The sequence below is a fragment of the Heterodontus francisci genome, chromosome 25, assembly GCF_036365525.1.
Source record: "Heterodontus francisci isolate sHetFra1 chromosome 25, sHetFra1.hap1, whole genome shotgun sequence".
Lineage (NCBI taxonomy): Eukaryota > Metazoa > Chordata > Chondrichthyes > Heterodontiformes > Heterodontidae > Heterodontus > Heterodontus francisci.
Window position 1 is genome coordinate 47,102,477 of NC_090395.1, and position 22,952 is coordinate 47,125,428.

Genomic DNA, 22,952 nt, shown 5'->3' on the forward strand with positions numbered 1-22,952 from the left:
GACTGTAATTGGGTGCCATACAAGCTGAATGGACTGAGTAGTAAATCCGAGATACATCTTTGTAGCATCTGATAGTTAATTTGTAATATCTTGACTGTGATATAATAATTCATGTTTAATTTGTGTTGATTTTGGTATGATAAAGTAAAGGTTTTAAAGGGTTTTTTTGGGGGTCGTTCAGTAAATTTGGTTCTTTTGATTTGATGATCTTCACGGGGAATATAACCAAAAATAATTGGGGGCTCATCTGGGATATGATCCAAATTAGCTTGTGAAATGGGTTCACTGGAATTTTCCAGAGTTTAGGCAAATAGGATTTCACATTTTGTTTTGCTGTGTTCAATGGGAAATCAATATGAGTTCCTTTGATGCTCAGGCCTTTGTGGCGAAAGAGGATTTGTCTCTTAATACCTTGAAACAGTTGACAAATGATAATCCGAAGGTTATAGCGGGAAACCTGGGTGTCAGCTTAAAATCAGGGCTAGAAAGGTGGAGATCATTGAAGAAGTAGTCCTCATTTGAAGCTTCAGAAAGTAAAGGATGTTTTTGCTAGTGTTAAGTGAAATAGCAGAAAGAGAGATGAGAGAAGAAGAAAGAAAAAGGCAAAGACCTCGAATTGAAAAAGGCAAGGCTCATAGTCAGTGGCCGTGAATTGAAGGTGCAGAGCAAACTCCTAGTGGTTTGGATTTGGCAAAGAACATACACTTGGTACCTAAATGTAGTGAAGAGGGAGCAGAAATGTACTTTGCGCTGTTCGAGAAAATTGCCATGAATCTGGATTGGCCTAAATCATCTTGGACAATGCTCCTACAGAATGTTTTCGTAGGGAAAGTTTTGGAGGTGTACTCATCTCTTTCAGATGATCACTCACAAGACTATGACCGATTAAAGACTTTTGTTCTCAATGCCTATGAGTTGATAGAGACATACAGAAGGAAATTTAGAAATTCAAAGAAACAGGGCCAGACATGTGTGGAATTGCCTAGAGAGAAGGAAATGGTGTTTGATAGGTGGTAGAGATCAATGAAAATTGCACAAGACTTTCAGAGCCTTAGAAGTAGTTCTAGTGAAGAATTCAAAAATAGTGTCCCTTCAGTAATAAGATCCCACCTGGAACAACATAGTAAAAGTGAAACTCCGGAAGAAAAGTTTGAGTTGAGGGGACTGACGTGCCACTTTTTTCATTTATAAAAAAAAAGTCATGTGAAGGCTGAGTGTTGGAAGTGGCAAAAACAAGCCCTTCGCATTTGTGCAGTCAAATGGTGTCTCCCAGGAAATACAGTCCTAGTGGGTAATGTTCACATTAAGCAGGTATTTTCTCCCCTGTTCGCTGATAAAGAATCAGGTTGCAGAGAACTATAGAAGTTTTCTGTTTGAGGGTGAGATATCCCAATGCTTGTCTGGTAAGGCAGCCAAGCTAGTTGTTATCCTTAGAGATAAAAGGGTGGCACAGTCACTGATGTTGGCAGGTGACAGGAATCTCCTCCCCCCCCCCCCCCACCCCCCCCCACCCAAAACCCAGTAGAATGCGAACGTGTTAGTTCAGGGTATTGATGAAAAATATTTACCTGTTCCCTTATATAGGGTTGATTTAAAATGTGACTTAGTCACTGGTCCTGTTACTGTTGATGTCGTTCCTAGTTTGCCCATTGAAGGGATGGATTTTTGCTAGGAAATTACTTGGCTGGGGATGAGATATTGGCGTCTCCAGTGGTTTCGGAGAAACTAGCTGAGGCTGCTTAAACTGAATTTCCCAGGTTGTGTTGTGACTAGGTCTCAGGCTCATAGAGTTAAACGAGATAAGACAGATTCAGGTGTTGTGGAGGACAATTCAGATATTTGGTTGGCTAAAACCTTTTTCACGGATTTGAATGGGGATGTTGGTATAAAAGGCTCCAAGGCTAACAATGATGGATTGTTCAGCCGATCTTCTTTGAGGCACAACAGGCAGACCCTGATTTGAGGAGCTCATCTCAGATGGCGTGTTCTGAGGCAGAGGCTGAAAAGGTTTCTGAGTGGTGTTATGTTAAGAATTACATTTTAATGCGGAAGTGGAGATTTCCCCAGAGGCCAGATGATGAGGATTGGGCTGAAGTCCATTAATTTGTTGTCCCTCCTTTACTACCACAGTGAAATTTCGAGAATTGCCCCTTGAGATTCAGTTGCAGGTCTTTTGGGTATTAAGAAGACCTGTATTTTTACTGGTCAAAGCTCCACAGGGATATGTCACACATGTCAGATGGTTGGGAAGCAACAGCCTTCGATTAAGCCAGCCCCATTAATATCAATACCTGCATTTGATGAACCATTTAGCAGGTTTTTGTGGATTGTGTTGGACCCTTGCCTAAGACTGAGGCAGGTCATGGGTATCTCCTGACCAACATTGGATTTGCCCATTCGATTCCAAGAGGCCCTACCATTAAAGAAGATCACAGAAAGTTGTGATTGGGAGTTGGTCCAGTTTTTCCATGAGATATGGATTGCCGAAAGAAATTCAGTCTGACCAGGGCTCAAATTTCACGTCAGGTGTATTTCAGGAATGAATCAGCTCAATTTATCTGCTTATCACTCGCAGTCCCAAGGTGCTTTGGAGAGGTATCACCAAACCATAAAGAGTATGATTAGGGCTTATTGTTTTATGTATTCCCAGGATTGGGATAAAGGGATATAGTTTTTGTTGTTTGCAAGCAGGGATATGCCAAATGAGTCTACTGGTTTCAGTCCTTTCAAATTGGTTTATGGGCATGAGGTTAGGGGCCCCCTTAAACTCATTGAGAGCGCTTTGGCACAGATGGAAGAAACTATCCTATATTATGTGTCAGACTTCCAAGAAAAGCTCTTAAACGCTTGCGCGGTAGCCAGACAACATCTTGAGGTTTCTCAGCAGGTGATGAAAGCACAAGCAGATAGAGCAGCTAAGACACGTCGTTTTCAACCGTGGGATAAAGTGCTAGTTTTTTGCCTTTGCCTGGGGAACCATTGAAAGCTAGGTTTAGTGGACCTACTATATCAAAACGAATCTGTGACATGAACTAGAGGACTGTTTTAGGTCTGGAAAGAGACCCCGACCCGAACCACAGCAGACTCTAGCCCGACCTGACCCAGCCACGACCATCCCTTTACTGACCTTCCGTCTGGGAAGCTCCACGAAGCTGTAGCGCATGCACGATGGATGTCATAATGATGTCACTCGCTCACTGCGCAGACTCAGTTTCGTGCCGGACTCCCAGCTCAGGTAAGTTTTTATTTTTAATACTTTACCAGCAGAGCACTTACCTTGTGTGTCCGGCCCGGCCCAAACATGCTGTCGGGTCCCATCGGGTTCGGATCGGGTAGCAGCCTTTAATGTGAACTATATAGCTAGTACCCCAGACAGGCTAGTCAAAGGGTATGAGACAGTTGATGCACTGGTTTTAATTTTCCACAATTCCCTAGATATGGGGAAGGTATCGTTAGATTGGAAAATAGCCAATGCAACTCCTTTATTCAAAAAGGGAGGGAGACAAAGCAGGAAACTACAGGCCAGTTAGCTTAATATCTGTCTTAAGGAAAATGTTAGCTATTATTAAAGATGTTCTAGCAGGGCATTTAGAAAAATTCAAGGTAATCGGGCAGAGTCAACATGGTTTTGTGAAAGGGAAATCATGTTTGCCAATTTATTGGGCAACTTTGAAGAAGTAACGTGCTGTGGATAAAGAGGAACCAGAGGGAAGCCCCATTACTATTTGTGGATTGTGTTGGACCCTTGCCTAAGACTAAGTCAGGTCATGGGTATCTCCTGACCATTACCAGGTGGATGCACTGTACTTAAATTTCCAGAAGGCATTTGATAAGGTGCCACAGCCAAAGGTTATTGCAGAAAATAAAAGCTCGTGGTGTAGGGAGTAGCGTATTGGCATGGATGGAAGTATATGTAACCAGTAGTTGGGGAAGTAAAGGCCTGCTATCTGACCCGAATCCAACAGGACCCGACGACATGTGTCGGGGTCCGGGCTCGGGTTGGGTCCGGGTTGGGGACACACAGCAAGGTAAGTGTTAAAAGTTAAAAACTTACCTGAGGTGAGAGTCCAGGACGTCAAGCAGCGAAACTGAGTCTGCGCAGTGAGCATCTCTATGACTTCTTCACACTCATGCTGCAGCTTCCAGCAGATTGGGAGTTGGAAGGTAAGTGAAGGGAACATTGCAGTGGGCGGGGCGGGCTCGGGGAAAATGGAGGGACTTGGGCTGGGCTCGGGTCCCATGTGGTTCCATCGGGATTGGGTCGGGTTTTTTTGTCACTTGAGCAGGCCTTTATGGGGAAGTGCTAGTTTATGCAGACCACAACTTGTCTTTCTAGAAATGTTCAGAACCAAGAACCTCGGGCAGTTTCGCTGGAGTTATGTTACAGCCATTTACACATCAAAGGTTATTAAGCAAAATAAGCTCATGGCATGGGCGGGGTAACATATTAGCATGGATAAAGGATTGGTTAGCTTGCAGAAAACAGTGTAGGCATAATTGGGTCATTTTTGGGTCGGCAAGATGTGATTGGAGTGCCACAGGCATCAGTGCTGGGACCATAGCTATTTACAATTTATATCAGTGACTTGGATGAAGAGGCTAAATTTGCTGTTGACACAAAGACAGGTTGGAAAGTAAGTTGTGAAGAGGACATGAGTCTGAAAAGGGATATAGCTAGGTTGTGAGTGGGCAAAAATTTGACAAATGAATTCTAATGTGGGAATATGTGAACTTATCCACTTTGGCAGGAAGAATAGTAAAGCAGCACATTATTTAAATGGAGCTAGATTGCAGAACTAAGGTACAGAGGGATCTGGGCATCCTGGTACATTATGACCAAGGTGGGAGGAGTGCACTGCTTTTTCTTCCACTTCTCCACAGGTCACAACATATTTAAATGTTTTCCCAGTTACCGATTTGGTCAGTCATAGATGCTATTGTTATCCCAGGATAAAATACACCAACCAGTTTTCTTTAATGAACAACAAAATTCAGTTTATTATAAAACTAGTCTTAACCAGTAACAATGCAAAGCATTAACACACAGATTGAAATATAAAAGTTCCCTTTTACCTTAGTCTCTCGCTCTCAGTCTCTCGCTCACTTTAATAGAGATTTATTCTTTAGCGCTCTATTACAAAAAAAAAACAGACAAAAGGAATACCTTGGCCAAATGCTTGCTAATTCGTGATGGAAAAAAAGATATGGAAAGATGTCAGATGTCCTTTTGTTTTGGTTTGGCATCCCAAATAGGCGGAGATGGCTCTCACTGGGATCTTCTAGAACATTTCTTGTCAGGTGACATTGAAGATCAGTTGGGCAGGCTTTCCTGGAAAAATGCTGCAACAGGGATTTCAGGCAGTTTCTTACACTTCTCAGCACTTCTTAAAGAGGTAGAAAAGTTGGCAAGTTTCTTTTAAAGAGATGTAACAATTTGAGTTGGGGTTTGCTCCCTTGGCAAATTTTCTCCGACTATCATTTTAACATTGTCCATCCCAACTTACTGTCCAAAGTGAAACTATAAACAATGTCACTAGTCAAGCCTCCTGACCCTTATAAATCTTGACCTGTCGCTTCTTTGTAAGCATCTTTCCCCAAGTCAAATAACCCCTGCTGGGGTAGTTATCGGAAGACAAGTGGCTTCCAGTAAGGGCTTGTTTTTAGCACTCCTTGATTGTTTGTTTCCGTAACTGTTGTTTACAGGCTCAGCCCAAAAGACCTTCTGATGACCTGTTTTTTTCAAAAAAACACAAAGCTCCAGCATCTATGGAATCTTTTTTCAGTTTTAAAACCCAAGTCTTCATGAACATTTTTTTAAAAAAAAGGAAGCACTCTTAACATGAATCACAAAAGGCTGGTCCGCAGGAAGGTAAATGGAGTATTGCCATTTATTGCAAGGCGAATGGAATATAAAAATATTTTTGCTATAGTTGTGTAGGGGGTATTGGTCAGACCACATCTGGAGTACTGTGTACAATTTAGGTCTCCTTATTTAAGAAAGCATGTAGATGTGTTAGAGGCAGTTCAGAAAAGGTTCACTCCATTGATCCCTGAGATGGGGGAAGGTTATCTTATGAAAGGTTGAGTCTGTATCCATTGAAATTTAGAAAAGTGAGAAGTGATCTTATTGAAACATATAAGATCTTGAGGGGACTTGACAGGTTGGATGCTGAAAGGATGTTACCCCTTGTGGGTGAGGCTGGAACTAGGAGACAGTTTAAAAATAAGGAGTTTCCCATTTAAGATGGAAATGAGGAGAAATTTTTCTCTCAGGGTTGAGGGTCTTTGGAACTCTCTTCCCCAGAGAGCGGTGGAGGCAGGGTCACTGAATATTTTTAAGGCAGAGATAGATAAATTCTTGACCAACAAGGGAGTCAAAGGGTATTGGGGTAGGTGGAAAGGTGGAGTTGATGCCACAATCCGATCAGCCGTGATCTTATTAAATGGCGGAGCAGGCTCAAAGAGGCTGAATGGCCTACTCCAGCTCCTAATTTCTATGTACAGTAATAATTGTGTATGTTGCAGTGAAAAACAGTGTAATTGCTGATGCTGTACCCAGGGTTTAAAGAAGGGGCTTAAGAGGTAGGGAAGACTGAGTTATAATTATATATTTGAATCCTACTAATTCTAATTGTCACATTTTCTTGGTTTTGTTATTGGTTAGTCCCTAATGATTTTGTGAATATGATGTGTTTAATTGTCAAATATGAAAATGTTACCTGTGTTAAAAGGGTTTTGTTTTTAATTATTAAAGATTCTGTCTTTTCAAAAACTGCAAAAGGATTTTCAGTGGACATTGAGACACAACAAAAGCTGAACTTTATGGATGTTTTGAAAGGAAGTGAACAGGCGCTGAACTTGTAAAAGGACAGGAAAGCAGGTAGTTTCAAGGAAACCAGCAAAGGGGTTTGACCTCAAGTTACTTTTTGAGTGACGAGAGACTTTATGACTGGACATGTGACCTGTTTCAGGAAGGTTGTGGTTTCAGTTTGGAACCTTTAAAAAGCCAGTGAGTTTGGACAAAAAGCAGGCATTCTGAAATTTGATTATGACCTGTCTGGAGATCAGCAGAAGACTCAGAAAAAGTATTTCCTCTCTATAAAAGAATCCTGCATTTCTTGAGATGAAACCCTGTATTTCAAATGTGGCAGATTCCTATTACCTCCTGTCTCTGAATAATCCCTGCATCAAGTGTGGTTCCTGTTGCCTTCTGTGTTTTAAGAAATCCTGAATTTGAAGAAACCTTCTGCTGCTTTAAGATCTAAGAAGATCTGTTGCTACACCCCTTATGAAAGACCTATGTGAACCTGCTGAAGTTGAATTTCCTTGAATGCCTACCCATCACAGACTGTTCATCAACCTCACCTGGCAAGACTTCGAGTGGGATCTGACGATTTGACCTTGGGACACCTCGCCAAACTGAAAAACTTCCTCCCCGATCATGAAAGATTAAGTTATTTTATTATTCCTTTCATTCCTATGAAACAGCTGTAAACTAAAATCCTTTTTTCTCGGCCAACTGGTCTTTTTTTGGATGTATGTGTGTGCACGAGGACTAGGGAAATAAGGCCCTTTAATATCGCAATTCGTATATCTACCTCCGTATTGGTTGCGACTTGGTTTTATAATCAAATAATTTTGTTAATTAAAGAAACATGGTTGGTTTGCTTTATTCTGGGGACAAATAGAGTAATTGGCTGTTTTCAGTAAGTGGGAAAATTTATTGATATGCTGTGACCCATGGAGAAGTGGGAATGAATTAACAGTGCACTCCTCCCACCTCTGTCATAACACCTGTACAGTATGTAATAAGCTATTTGTAAAAATGTCTATGATAACTTGCTGCATTTCTGAACTGTTAGAAAAGTTTTACGATGGTAAAGCTTTCTTTTTCCCAAGGTGGGGTGGAGGGTTGGGGTGGAGTGGGATGTGATGGAATCTGCAGTCTGTAGGACTAATGGGGAAATGTGTGTGACTGTTACCTGGCTTGTCAAAGGCTCTGGCAGGTGCACTGACCCTAGTTGCAAATGTTTTTCTTTTTTTTGGGAACAGATTATGCTCATGGAAATTGAAAACAAATACTTCAGGTTGCTGAAGTGACTGAAACTGGTTGGATCCAGATAAAAGGGTGGGACAGTACCATCCAGTCTCTGACAGCAGGAAGGCTTTTTTTTAATAGGCAGGTTGAAGAAAGTGAAGACGGGATCTAGCAGTGGTCTCTGTTGTTTAGAGGAACTGATTAACCAGATCTGACCATACAGTGCACAGCGTTGTCACTGAAGGGTGTGGATAAAGGTAACATCGGGAATCCAAGCCATCAAGCCTGTTGTGAGAAGAACTGAGAAGGTTCTGGAGAAGTATGCCATTTTTCTTTTGGCAAAGATTGTACCTGTGGAGTTCAGGATTAAACTAGTGTCAGTCAGGAACTGTGGCTGCATCTTGGAAGACATGATCTGGAGACCTACCTGAGGAATTTCAGGGTTTTAAAGAACTGAGACACTCTAATTGGGTGCCATACATGCTGAATGGATTGTCTAGTAAATCCATGAGATCCATCGTTGTCATATCTGATAGTGAATGTGTAATCTTGACTGATATGCTTACATACTGGTAATTCATATTGATGTTGATTTTGGTTTGATAAAGTAAAAGTGATAAAAGTGAAATCTTGAGTTTTTTGTGGGGGGGGGTGTCGTTTGGTAAATTTGGTTCTTTTGGTTTGCTGGTCTCCATGGAGATCATAATGGAACATAAGTAGAAAGGATTTGAAAGGTGGATTTTGGAAGCAAAGGAAAAATGGATTTGATGGAGAGAGTATGAAAGAAACTGCAGGTCTGAGGATTATTTTTGTTTATTTATTTAGAGATATAGCACTGAAACAGGCCCTTCGGCCCACCGAATCTGTACCGACCATCAACTACCCATTTATGCTAATCCTACATTAATCCCGTATTCCTACCACATCCCCACAATTCCCCTACCACCTACCTATACTAGGGGCAATTTATAATGGCCAATTTACCTATCAACCTGCAAGTCTTTGGCTGTGGGAGGAAACCGGAGCATCCGGCGAAAACCCAAGTGGTCACAGGGAGAACTTGCAAATTCTGCACAGGCAGTACCCAGAAATGACCCCGGGTCGCTGGAGCTGTGAGGCTGCAGTGCTAACCACTGCACCACTGTGCCGAGGTGAATGAAGTACTGTTGGAAAGAATTTTGATTTTGACAACAAAAAAAATCATGCTAAAGTTTGCATTTCTCAATTCAGTGTGACCACTTCAAGTAGATGTTGCTATAGTGTGTGTTTTATTGCTTAATTAAAGTTTTGTAACGAGTGTAGCAGCAAGTTGTTTCAACAGAATAAATACAGAAATATAACCGTTGCAATACCCGGCTTTATCTGTGTGGCCATCAGCTTTCCTGTGGGTCCATAATTTTAAAAATAAAACCTTGTATGATGTATGCCAAGACATGTCAGCAGCAGTTCAGTAATTATAACAAAGTTTGAATGAAAACACGTGATGTTTAGTATAGTTATTCTTAAATATAATGGTTGCTGGCAGCTTCCTTGTACTTATTTCTTCTACCTCCCCATTCAACCATTTTAACTCCTTCTGTCCTGAAGCAGATTCCTGATGGGATATAACGGCATATGAACTGGCTCAACTAGTTTTCTCTTACTGTCCACTGACCTTTTGTGAGCTTAGGACATGATTTATCACCACCTTCCAGTGGATGTGCATCTGAGCCTGATTCTGCCTAAAGTTCGCACACTTGAAGGCCATTGGTTAATGCCCAGGAGCAGGAACCGGAGCTCATTCTTTCTTTCCTAGCCCAATCAAGCTATGATACTCATCATGCCTTGAATGAACTCTGGCAAGTTGGCACAAAACAGGAACATGGTTTGTATTTCTGTTTTGTATTGTTTAGTAGCATGCAGCACAGTATATTTAACAATGAGCCATTGTAGGAAGGTTACTGCTGATGGGTTTACAGGCAATTGCAAAAAAGGTGATTTTTAACAATGTTCAGAGTTTTGTTTTGCAATGCAAAAATTGGGAACTTGGAGGAATAATTTATTGGGGATGGGTCACAGCAAAGATTGGCAAGTTTCCGATACGTTCAGTTTCCTCTTTGTTTTATTTAAAGAATAAATTGTGTTGTAACAATATCTGTAATGGGTGGCACTGTTCAGTCTTATTCTTTTCTTTTGGGCCTCCTTATCTCGAGAGACAATGGATACGCGCCTGGAGGTGGCAGCCATGAAGACAGGGCTAAAATGTGGCGAGTCGAAGAGACTTAGTAGTTGGCAGGAAAAAAGACAGAGGCGCAAGGGGAGAGCCAACTGTGCAACAGCCCCGACAAACACATTTCTCTGCAGCACCTGTGGAAGAGCCTGTCACTCTAGAATTGGCCTTTATAGCCACTCCAGGCGCTGCTTCACAAACCACTGACCACCTCCAGTCTTATATTTTAGATAATATTGGGGTATCTAGCTTAGTATATAGTATTCTTTAATTAGTCGGATCAGTATGGTATCAATTTCAAGACTTCCAACCATTTTAGTACCTTCGACTGCCATCCGTTCTCTGTCTATTCTGGGAACTGCAAAAGAAGTTGCCACGTGGGAGGGGATTAGATATTTAAATGCTGATGTGTCATTGCATACAGTTCACTTGAGATGACAGTTTTGAATAACAAGTGAAGAAAATGCTGACATAGACTGAGTACCAGCTCAAGTAAAATGGCAATTCCAGATCAGAAATAGGGGAGGTTTCATGAATTTGCTGTAAACCATTAGAGAGCAACTTTTTCTGTGTTTGTGTCTCTCTCATCACTCTTTTTCCCCCCCCCCCTCTCTTTTACAACCCGTCTCTCTCTTTTCTCCCCCCCCCCCCCCCCCCCGTCTCCCTCTCTTCCCCCCCCCCCCCCCCCGGTCTCCATCTCCTCCCCCCTGCACCATAACACCACCACCAACTAAAGGCCTGCTAACCAACCGGGACCAGACGACATGTCGGGTTCGGGTTGGGTTGAGCCCCTCTTCCTGTTCCGGCTTTTAGGCTCGGGTCGGGCCGGGCCAAGTCTGGGTTGTGGTCACGTCTCTGGACGCACACAGTAAGTGCTCTTCCAGTAAGTATTAAAAATAAAAAACTTAGTTGAGCTGGGAGTCCAGGACAAAACGGAGTCTGCGCAGTGAGCGAGTGACATCACTGTGACGTCATCACGCATGCGCTGCAGCTTCCCAGTCAGAAGATAAGTAAAGGGATGGTCAGGTCAGGCTCAGGGCAAAATTGGAGAGACTCAGGCTGGGTCGGGCTCGGGTCTGTTGTGGATCGGTCGGGTTCTTTTTCCCGACCTGAGCAGGCCTTTACCAACAACTAGCAGCCACATATGCGTCATGCGTTCCAGTGCTCCACGTGCACCAGATACCGCCCACAAAATAAACCCATCAATGGATGTACCCTTGTACTGACCAATCAAAACAGTCTTGACAGACAGAAAATGAGTACTATTATTATAGATTGCATGCGATATTGTGAATTAGGAGATTGTACTTAAAAAGCTGCTGGAGAATCAAGTAAGCAGCAGAAATATAAATCTTTGGAGTGTTTGCAATAAAGGTATTTCTAGCAAAGGTTTACATTGTGGAACATTCAGAAAATATTTGTCATAACTGAAGTAACTTGCATTCATTTCTACTGTCATTTTAATTCTTTAAACTGGTTGTCGTTTATCTGTGTTATGAGCTTGCAACTTTAAAATATTGAGGTCAATGCCCTCCTTGAAAAAGAATACAGTAATGTGTGGGTGGGTAGGAGATTGGGATCAGAATAGGTGGTAATAAGGGGGCATGTATTTAGGATTTGTACTGAAAATATATAGTAGGATAGGGAGGATTTTTCCCAACAAAAAGATCATTAGGGTATTATCACATTGATTTTTTTTTTAATAGCCACTTCTGGCAATCAACCTTTAAAGGTTACAGAGAAAAGCAGGAAAATGGGATTCGAGTAGACGTTTGAATGTGTGGAACTAACATGAACAGGCACAGTGGGCCAAATGGATTCTTTTGCTGAAACTTATGATTGATAATATCCAAACCTATAAGAAAGTCACCATTTTGTGTTGCTTACATATTGGTACTGAAAAATTGCAATATTGATATGGACAGTAAGTTGTGTGACATAAGTGAAAGTCCTGGTGTTCAAGAAAATCAGTTAATCCTAGTTAGTAAGGAAAGTTGATGTGAAACTGTAATTTCCTCATGTATTGAATTTTTGCAATATTTTTCTTTGTACATATTGGCGCTTAAAGTTCAAGTGTTAAGATTAGTAGTTCTCTAATAGTTTGAACAGTTTGTTCTGTGCTAGACAAAATATAAATGATATTACCTTGTTACAGGCAGCACTCAAACAAGTTGGTTCTGTTTTCTGATGTCCCAGATTCACATGGTGGTACATTTTTGGAAAATCTTAGAGAGCATAATTGAAACATTTCAAATGCGATTGAAGACGATGGAACAAAATCACAGTACCCTTTTTCTTAAGTTAAATACTCTTTTATCCTAGGTTCTGTTGGTCAGCAGCAGTCGATACCCAGACAAATGGATTGTACCAGGAGGAGGCATGGAGCCTGACGAGGAACCGAGTGTGGCCGCTGTCAGAGAAGTCTGTGAAGAAGTATGTACAGAGTACTCCTTTGTTCTGTGTTCTTAAACTTCACTGTCAACTAATTTTCAAACTATTTAATTGTTAATCAGACTTCTGTTGGAGTTAGTTAACTTATGCCAGTCAGCTGGCTTCTTCCTTCAATCTGTACTTATTTAATTGAATGACTTTGTGCAAACCTGTCTGAAGCGTAGCAAGTTCCAATCTCCATGCTACTTGTGGCTGATATTTGCACAATATTTATTTCCAAATGCAACTATTGACAAAAATACTTAATAATTAATTGCAACTATTTTCTGCATACCACTAAAATAATTCCAAGTACCCTTCTGGAGGATTGTAAAAATCATCCTAAAAGGATTACTATTCTAACATTGGGGTACTCCTCGTGTAATATTCCCACCTCCATGTTACAAGGGTATTTCTCCCAATGGTTCATTTCCCTTTGCTAAATCTTCAAGTGATCCTGTAACTGTTTATGTATATCAAGAATTTATCAAGTTTTATTTTTCTCCAATTTTGTGTTCATCACGATGCCATTAGCATTCATAAGCAGATGCTCCAAATGTCGCTGTGCAAGTTGTAACTTGAAAGTCACAAAAAACACTTTGAAAAGCTTTACCCTGTCAAAAGTCTTGCATTATGTGTGTGAAAGTTAATCTGGTTCATCGGGTTTCCACTACTGAAATATGATGCTTCGCACTGCATCAACTTAATGATTTCTTGATAAATCAGCTGAGTGAATCTGAGCACAAACCTAGTGGGTACTGGCTTTAGGCAGGGACTTAAATTTGTTCTCCAGATCTTGCCCGACAGTTTTTAGTCCCTGCTCTTGAGAGCAATAATAAGTCATTGCAGCAAGATGTCTTATGAAATTGATCTGAGTGATTTTTAGAAGTAATGTAAGACCTGTTCTACTTGAGTTCTCATTTTGTGTGGATGTTGTCACATGTGGATTTGCTCTACACATGTAAGATTTCCTCAGGTGCAGTCTAGTTTGGGCTGTAAGTTAACACCACCCATGCATGTTTCCTCTTACTGAAGGAGATCTTGTTCGATAACCATGGCCTCAAATATGCAGTTTTCCCTTTGTGTCAGAACACATGCAACTTGCCTACAAAAGACTCCAGTGGAGTGAACCTCACACGAGTATTTGGATATAAGTATCTCCTACCAGGCTGTATATATAGGAATGTTCAACACAACTCTATTAGCTAATTCTTATGTTGTCTACCAAGTTCAGAACACATTTGGATAATTCCATCTGCATGTTAGGTTATTTCTCAGATGAAGGTAAGGAATTAAAATGGCTGGACTTTATGGTGCAAAAGATGCATTCCAGAAGGCAGTAGAGTTATAACACTATCAATGTTTGTTTTAAAGTAACTACCCAACTAGGCTATCTATTAAACGCTAGTTGAATTTCATGGCGTCTGGTGGAATAATTGGCTCTGATCACACTCAGAGTTTAAATCTAGGAGCCAATCTGTTGGAGAAAGTTGGCATTTAATGTCCCCTTTGAGGGATTTGTGATCCAATGTTCTACATTGATGGTATTTAATCTTTTCTTTAGAAGTATAAATTGTGAATGGTCACACTGTTGTATGTTATCTATTTAGCCTCTCTGGAAGCCCATTAAGGAAACCCATTTCCTTATGTCTGTTCCTGGCATGGAAATTTTCTCAGGTGCTATATCAGCAGAAAATCTACCAGCACAGCATATTCCCTTTCTAACCTCTATTGACTCTCAGGAATTTTATCAAGTGTGTTTCTGTGATTGCTGCTGCTTTCAAGCTTAACATTTGTTGCAAAATTGGAATTTTCAATGTATCTCGAGAAATCCTGACCAGATGCCTTGTAGGAAAGATCCCTCACTAATTTGGAGCTATCTGACACACTGAACAAGAGGAAGATACTATTACAACCTATAAACATTTGTTTTTGTCATTTATCTCCTTGGGGTCAATGTTGATCGCATATTTGCTGGATTTACACTAGTATTTATGGTGCAATCACTTAGATTGAAAAATAATGGCATGTATGACCTAATATTTTTTATTCATTCATGGGATGTGGGCGTCGCTGGCCAGGCCAGCATTTATTGCCCATCCCTAATTGCCCTTGAGAAGGTGGTGGTGAGCTACCGCCTTGAACCACTGCAGTCCATGTGGGGTAGGTACACCCACAGTGCTGTTGAGAAGGGAATTCCAGGATTTTGACCCAGTGACAGTGAAGGAACGGTGATATATAGTTCCAAGTTAGGATGGTGTGTGACTTGGAGGGGAATTTGCAGGTGGTGGTGTTCCCAAGCATTTGCTGCCCTTGTCCTTCTAGTTGGTAGAGGTCACTGGTTTGGAAGGTGCTGTCTAAGGAGCCTTGGTGCGTTGCTGCTGTGCATCTTGTAGATGGTGCACACTGCTGCCACTGTACATCAGTGGTGGAGGGAGTGAATGTTTGTAGATGGGTGGGGTGCTTTGTCCTGGATGGTGTCGAGCTTCTTGAATGTTGTTGGAGCTGCACCCATCCAGGCAAGTGGAGAGTATTCCATCAGACTCCTGACTTGTGCCTTGTAGATGGTGGACAGGTCCTGGAGAGTCAGGAGGTGAGTTACTCACTGCAGGATTCCTAGCTTCTGACTTGCTCTTGTAGCCACAGTCTTTATATGGCTACTCCAGTTCAATTTCTGGTCAATGGTAGCCCCTAGGATGTTGATAGTGGGGGATTCAGCAATGGTAATGCCATTGAATGTCAAGGGGAGATAGTTAGATTCTCTCTTGTTGGAGATGGTCATTGCCTGGCAAATGTTACTTGCCACTTATCAGCCCATAATCATAAATTATTGATATAATTTATGGTCCTCACAGGTTCAACCTGGGAAGCCAGCAAAGGAGTCATTAAATGTGTGCAATTTTGAGATTTTTTTTCTATTTCTGTTTAGTTTGGCAGACTTTTCTTGAGAGTTGTTTTCCATACAGAGGCCTGTTAATGTTAATTTCAGGACCCCTGCCAGTTCTTTCTATGCAAAAAAAAAAGAGGAAAACATTAAAAATGCCTATTCATTGGGTATTCCTCTCTTCTTGATTATAATGGATGACCTGGAAGATGATCAGGGCAAAGGCACAGTTCCTGATGACCATGTCTGGAGACTGAACCAAAGACTCAGCCAGTGTGTACAGGGAGCCAATGTAATTTGAGGCACTGTTGGAGGAACTGTGTGTGTGTGCAGACTGCGCTTTACCAAGGAAGCAATTAGCCACTTCTGCAAAAAAAAAAGGAGAAACCCCATGAAGATCTGAAGGGTCTTGTCAGTGACAATGAAGGTGATAGCAGCCCTCAATTTCTGTGGTCCTGGTTCCTTCCAGTTAGGCACTAACATCAACCATGGCACTGAAGATCTGCATTCAACAGGTGACAGATTCCTCTTCCTCGGGGAATCCAACTTTATTAAATGCGAAATGTCCTTTGCATAGCAAAGAGATGGGATCATCGACTTCCACAGGTTTGCTGGTGCTCAGCACTTCAACTACCTCCCCTTTACACCACTTGGCTCATGGAGTCTCCAGCAGCTGGTCTCCCAGATGTTCGTCCTCATCCAATAGGTCCTTATTTCCAAAACTCTACGACCTTTTCTTTGCACCTTCTTCTGATATATCTGTGGAAAATGCAGACACTGGAAATTCCTTCATTTGCATTTTAAACTTTTTTAGTATAAATTTAAGTTGATTTAAGCCTCAATCTGAATTATGACGCAGAATCACAAAATTGTTGCAGTACAGAAGGAGGCCATTCAGCCCATCGTGTCTGCATTGACTGTCCGAATGAGCAATTCCCTCAGTTCCATTTCCCTGCCTTCTCCCCATAACCCTGCACATTCCTCCTTTTCATATAACTGTCTAATTCCCTTTTGAATGCTTCAGTTGAACCTGCCTTCACCATGTTCTCAGGCAGCGCATTCCAGACCTTAACCACTCGCTGCATGAAAAGGTATTTCCTCATGTCACTTTTGCTTCTCTTACCAAATACTTTAAATCTGTGCCCTCTCGTTCTCGATCCTTTCACGAGTGGCACCATTTCTCAGCTATTTATAGTGCCCTGTGGCTTGGTCTGTAGGGTATACCATTGGCTACACCATGAATGCAGTCCTTAATTTGTCATTGTGCACTGTGCTGTAATCTGATTTTTTCCAGCAAATTTTGGTGTAGGTGTACTGCGAGATGAATGGAGTTGAAATTCAGATTGACGGTGCGTGTCGCACATCATGCCATTCCAATAAATTTAGGTCCAATATTTCAACAGTGGTTTTTAGACCTCCTGCAGATGTTCATCCCTAGTTTATCTCACTATTACACCAAAAGGACCTCATTTCTTAACTCATGGCCAAATTTGACATCACTGATTACATTGAACCCCCTCAAATTATAGGTGAAAAATTGCATCTTCAGTGTTAAGTCGTACTCACATTTAACAAGAAAGCTGTTTTAACTAGCATACAGTACTAAGCGAAAAACATTTGATGCCAAAACAGTCCTGCCAATTTTGAAAACTGATATCGCCACTTAAACTTTGGGTGAGAAATTGATTTTCATAAGTCAGTTAACAGCTACCTACCCACATTGGACAGAAGAATCTTCAGGGGATTCTGATTTACTAAAAGAAGTTTGGACTCCTCATCCAGTCTGTGTCTATGCTGATCCTACATTTGAGCATCAGTCCTAATCCAATGTGTCTGTACTGTTCCTGTATCCGTTTATCCCCTTTTCTGCAACCATCTACCTAACTTAGACTTAAGTGTTGACGTTTTCTCTGCTTCAATCACTGATATTAGCAATATATTACACAGCCTCAAAACCCACATTTTTAAAGAAAAGTTTATTGTGTTCTCTGACCTGAATTTCTGGCAATTATTCTCATTTTCCTTCTCATTCCAGACCCTTGAATCACTGGAAATAATCTGTTCCTATCTACTGTGCTCCATTGCTTCATGGTTATAAATACCTATATCAAATCGCAGTATAAAGTTTCTGTTTAATGAAACTGATTCAGTTTTCAAGCTTTTATTCAAGTTTTCCTTATCATCTGGCATCCTAGTGAATCTCTTGAATACTGTTTTAACTCTAATCTCCTCCAACCGCATCTCTTCAATTCTGGCCTCTTGAGCATCCCAAGTTTTTAATCGCTGCACCATTGGCAGCCGTTCCTTCAGTTGCCAAGTTTCTAAGCTCTGGATTTCCCTCCTACTATGTTAAAGGTGCTATATAACTACAAGCTGTTGTTTATTGCTTAAACATCTTTCCTATAATGTGGAGCCCAAAATTGTGCGCACTATTTCAGCTGTTTTGTGGTTTTGTGTAGATTCACCGCGATAACAGATGTTGCCCATTATATACCACAGAAATTATTATTTGGATAAATCTGATGGACGTGCTCCACTGTCCGTTCCCGAGTGTAGTAAATGGAGTAATTACTGAAAAGTTGTTAGTTCCATTACAATTAAATCCTTATTTTTTTCACAAACTAAACCTGTTGCCTGGTGTAATCCAGACTTTTTTTTTAAACTACTTTCTTTTTAAGGGGAAAGTCATTGTAAATCATAATGGGGCTTGTTATCTTCAATAGCCCTTTCTTCTCTAGTTCTTGAGCGTGTTGCTATCTCCCAAATCCATGCTCATCTTTCCTACAACTCTAAGTTAGAACCACTTCAATCAGGTTTTTCCCACTGCCACAGCACTGAAACAGCCCTTATCAAAGCCACAAATGATATCCTATGTGACTGTCATCATGGTAAACTATCCCTCCCCACCCTTCCAGACCTGTCTGCAGCCTTTAACACAGTTAACTATACTATCCTCCTCCAACACTGTTTTTCCAGTGTCCAGCTGGGAGGGACTGCCCTTGCTTGGTTCCATTCCAATCTATCCACTCAGAGCCAGAGAATCACCTGTAATGGCTTCCTGCTCCCACATTGTTCTGGAGTACCCCAAGGATCTGTCCTTGGCCCTGTTTTATTTTTTATGTATATGCTACCCTCAGCAACCTCATCTGAAAACACAACCAGTTTCATGTGTGCTGACCACCACTGCTCTTGCCCCGACATTGTTTTGGATGTTAGACAAGCCGTGTGACGATAATAAAAACAAGAAATGCTGGAAATACTCAGCAGGTCTGGCAGTGTCTGTGGAGAGTGAAACAGAGTTAACATTTCAGGTCAGTGACCCGTCATCAGTGGGACGAATCAGTTATTGGCTGAACTGTAATTTTCCTGAATTAAACATTGTTCCTCGTCACAAACTCCGTTCCTCTCTTTGGCCACTATCTGAGGCTAAACCAAACTGTTCACAACCTTGGCTTCCTATTTGACATTGAGCTTCTGACCCTGTACCCTCCCCATCACAAGATCATCTACTTCTACCTCCTTAGTATTGCCTGTCTCCAATTCTGCCTCTACACATATGCTGCTGTAACCCTCATCCAAGCCTTTGTTATCTCGTGACTTGAATATTCCAATGCAAACACTCAACATTGCACTTAAGTGCCAGGCTAGATTCTATGCTCAAGACTTGTCGTGGGGCTTGAGTGAGCAACTTTCTGACTGGAAAGAATGCTGAGACTTGGCAAGGTCTAGAGGATGCCTCTTGGATTCCTTCAGGGTAGAATAAATGCTGAGATTGATTTGTAATGTTGTGTTCAGTGCTTTTTTGTTTAAAATCTTACCTCTGATCTGTTTTCTATGGGACTAGCAAACTCTCAGCCTTCAAGTACATTTAACCATAAGATTATTTAGAATGGCTAATTTGGGTGGGTGTTTTAATTTTTAGTACTACTCCACGTTAAGCTTATGTGATGACATCCTGCACCATGAGCCATAACCCTCCCTACCTCATCTAAAATATTCTCGGATGGGGGGGTGGAGAGAGAGAGTCAAGGTTCACAGTACAGGATAGCATTAAGCTGAAGAGAATGGAAAAAGATGAGATAAATCAAAGTGTTGATTAGATGCTTCCAACATTGTTTTTAAAAATCCATCGTTAGAGGAAGGGAGGCAGAGAAAGATCAGGAATTTTTGAGGTCCAGCCAAGAATGAGTTAGAGCGAGTGGTTGTCTTGAGTCCAAATGCATGTAGGAAGGCAGTTGTAAGTTGGCATACTTGGGACACAGAGTAAACAAGAGCAGAGAGTTTAGAGCAGTGCAGATCATGGCATTTTGTAAAATAGAGAACAGAAAGATAATGGCAAAAGAGACAAAAAGTTGCAAGGACGATTATCTATCAGACAATAAGGGCTGGATTTTCCTGGCCCATTGGAGTCAAGCTGGGAGGTGAGAGGGCTGGCAATATGGCAAGGAAAAGCATCGGGAGGGGAGCCGAATGTCTTCCTGCCACCATGTCATATAGCCAGCGGCAGGAACCTTAGTGTCATGGGTGCCCATTGGGTGGTCAATTCAGCCACTTAAGTGGCTAATTAAGGGCTACGTCCCACACAATTGGGCATTTTGACCCCGTTACGAGGGTCTGCCATGAGTGGAGAGACCTCCAGGTAAATGCTGGCAGCTTCCCAGCATTCCTGTAAGGGGGGAGGTCCTCCTTGATGGGTGCTTCATGGCTCATGTGGAGGCCCTCCAGCAACGGCACTACCGGTGCACGAGGACCACTCCCCGATTGCCTGGGCCTGTCTGTCTACCTGGCCTCTGTTTCCCCCAACGGAACTAACCTCTCTTTGAACCTGTCATTGAGGCACCCTCTTCCTGATGATGCAGCCTCAGCAATGGCCACCGGTAGTGGTGGCGCTGCTGACGCTGCTGAGCGACTGGCCCTCTGATTGGGCTGGTTGCTCTTGGAGACAGGCCTCCGTCCTCAGTTGGATCGTGGCTGGTGGCAGCAAAATATTGCCCCAGGATCCTGCCGTCCACCCAAGCAGGGTCACCTCCTGCTTTTGTCCCCGACGGCTGGACTTCCAGGTAAGCTGTAAAATTTAGCCCCAGGTGTTAGAAAATTTCTCCAGTTAATGGAGCATTTTCAACAGACTTGACTTTGCAGAGAGTTGAGATATTGATAGGAAAAGAAGGGCTTGGCTGTAAAAAGAAAAAGGAAAATCATCTTTTTGGAAAAAGTATTAGGAAGGCAGCAGATTTGGAACTTTTTGTTTGTGACTAGAAGACTGGAAAACTACAGATTTCAGCAGGAGTAATCACAGAACCAGCAAAGTTAAGTATGATGGCTTTTGGTTACACTTGCAGTTTTATAAATAACAAGATTTTAATTGCTTTCAATTACTTGTGGAAAATATATGTGTAACACAGTTGTTGAAACTTTATGGTATATAGCAGGATTGTCAGACTCCAGAGCATTAAAATTGGGGACGATTACTGTCAAAATAAAATGAAGCCGTGGAGATGAATAGAATTTTAAAAAAGTGGAGAGAAAAAAACGATTTGGGCCTTGTTGATGAGAAATACTCCAAGGTACAGTCCTTAAATTTTGGTTGCCAGCACAAACTAAGAAAACCACAACAGTGTGCAGTAGGTCAGATATTTTAGCACTTTTCCTATGCAGCCAAGCAGATGCTGGAACATAACTGGTTTAGGCCAGTACAGATTATGTGCAGCTTGGTTGTCAGTGCACAGCACGTGGCTCATTGGTGTAAAAGAATGTTGCTTGCAGCTTCCATAGAAAACTTAGATATTCTAAACCGTTAAACAGAACTGTGAGTGCAAAGTTTGTTTTTTCTACCGTTAGTTAACCCATTCATTAGCGCAAACTAGAAAATTCTTTGACAGTCTAATTTGGTTGACCTGGTACAATTTGTCTTCAATCCCTAACATTTTGCACATATGATTTGAAAATATGAAGCCACTGGAGTAATGAGCTTATAGTTCAAGGGTTTATGTATAAAACAGAATGAGTTAGTGTGAAGGGTTTATTAGCCTCACCCATCCTCCGCTGATCATCAGATTTTCATGAATTAAAGCTCTTTTGAGTACTGCCTCTATATAATGGATCAGAGAGCTTTTGCTTAAACATAAAAGACTGATGGAATTACAGAACTCCAGTTGCTGATTTTGCAGTGTTGTAATTGTATGTAAAAACTGTGTAGATGCAAGCAAAGAAAGGATGAAAAAGAAAGGTTACGTGTGCACATGTAATATACATGTAATTCAGCTTTTTAATGCATATCTGTTGAAATTTGATCAACTGGTTGTTACATGGCAACCAAAGTAGACTGTCAAAGGTCAGATGACTTGCCAGCAGCAACTCTCCACTCTCAAGCTTCTGGAGCCAACTGTAGTATAATCGGCAATTTTACAAAACTAGCAGGATTATATCTGCCACATCGATTCTGTGTAATGCTAAACAAGCTGTGTTGTGAATGTATTCATTCTCTGTCTCTCGCATTCACACTCTCTCTCTCTCTCTGGTTCACTGATTTAATGGAGCCCCTGAATAGCCATGAACGTGTTGCTTACAGTGAAGATGTATAGTAAAACCTTGAATATGGGAAATAGTATGAATAGTACAGATTTAGAAGTCTTTGATATTATAGTTGGTATCAGCTGAGCTTTTTTCAATTTGTGTCATTGTTCCATGAACTTGGTGTTGGAAGGTCAAAAGCAAAGACATATTAAAGGTGCTGTGCATAAACACAGTTTGCATTTATACAGTGTCCTTCCTGACCGTGGGACATTCCAAAGTCCATCACGACCAGTGAAGTATTTTGAACTGTAGTCACGGTTGCAATGTAGGGAGATGTAGCAGCCAGTTTGCACACAGCAAGGCCCCACACATAGCAGAGATAAAAAAACTCTATCATTGTTTTTGATTGTGTTGGTTGAGGGATAAATGCTGGCCAGGACAATGAGAAAGCTCCCTGCTTGTCACATAGTGCCATGGAATACTAGCTTAATTATGATTGGACAGTTTAACGCTCCGTCAGAAAGATGGCACCTCTAACAATGAAGCAGTTCCTTGAAAGTGCACCGAGATGTTACTTTAGATTATGCCCTTAAGTCTCTGGAGTGGGTCTTGAGCCCATGATCTTCTGACTCCAAGGCCATGGTGTTACCACTGAGACAAGGCTGACATCTTAACTGGAATCCTTGATTATGATCATGAAGCTCATTTCCACCAAGGTGACCTAATTTAAAGTAATGCATGTCAGTTGCAGAAAATTGAATGTTTAAACTTTTTAAACATTGTGACAGGGGTTCGATAATTATCCAATTTCAAAATAAAATAATATTCCATAGATTGAAGTAACTAGGGTAGGCATTTCTGTCATGCCAGAATATCGG

At 41.5% G+C, this 22,952-nt stretch overlaps 1 protein-coding gene across 2 annotated transcripts in view; it reads left to right on the forward strand.

Annotated features, from left to right (window-relative positions):
* The window catches only part of nudt3b (nudix (nucleoside diphosphate linked moiety X)-type motif 3b), a 99,333-nt gene that overhangs the window by 32,589 nt on the left and 43,792 nt on the right, over positions 1-22,952 (forward strand). For both annotated transcript variants that reach the window (XM_068057170.1, XM_068057171.1), the window contains exon 2: positions 12,570-12,680. In XM_068057170.1, coding sequence (XP_067913271.1) covers positions 12,570-12,680 — 111 coding nt within the window. The remainder of the gene's footprint in view (positions 1-12,569; positions 12,681-22,952) is intronic.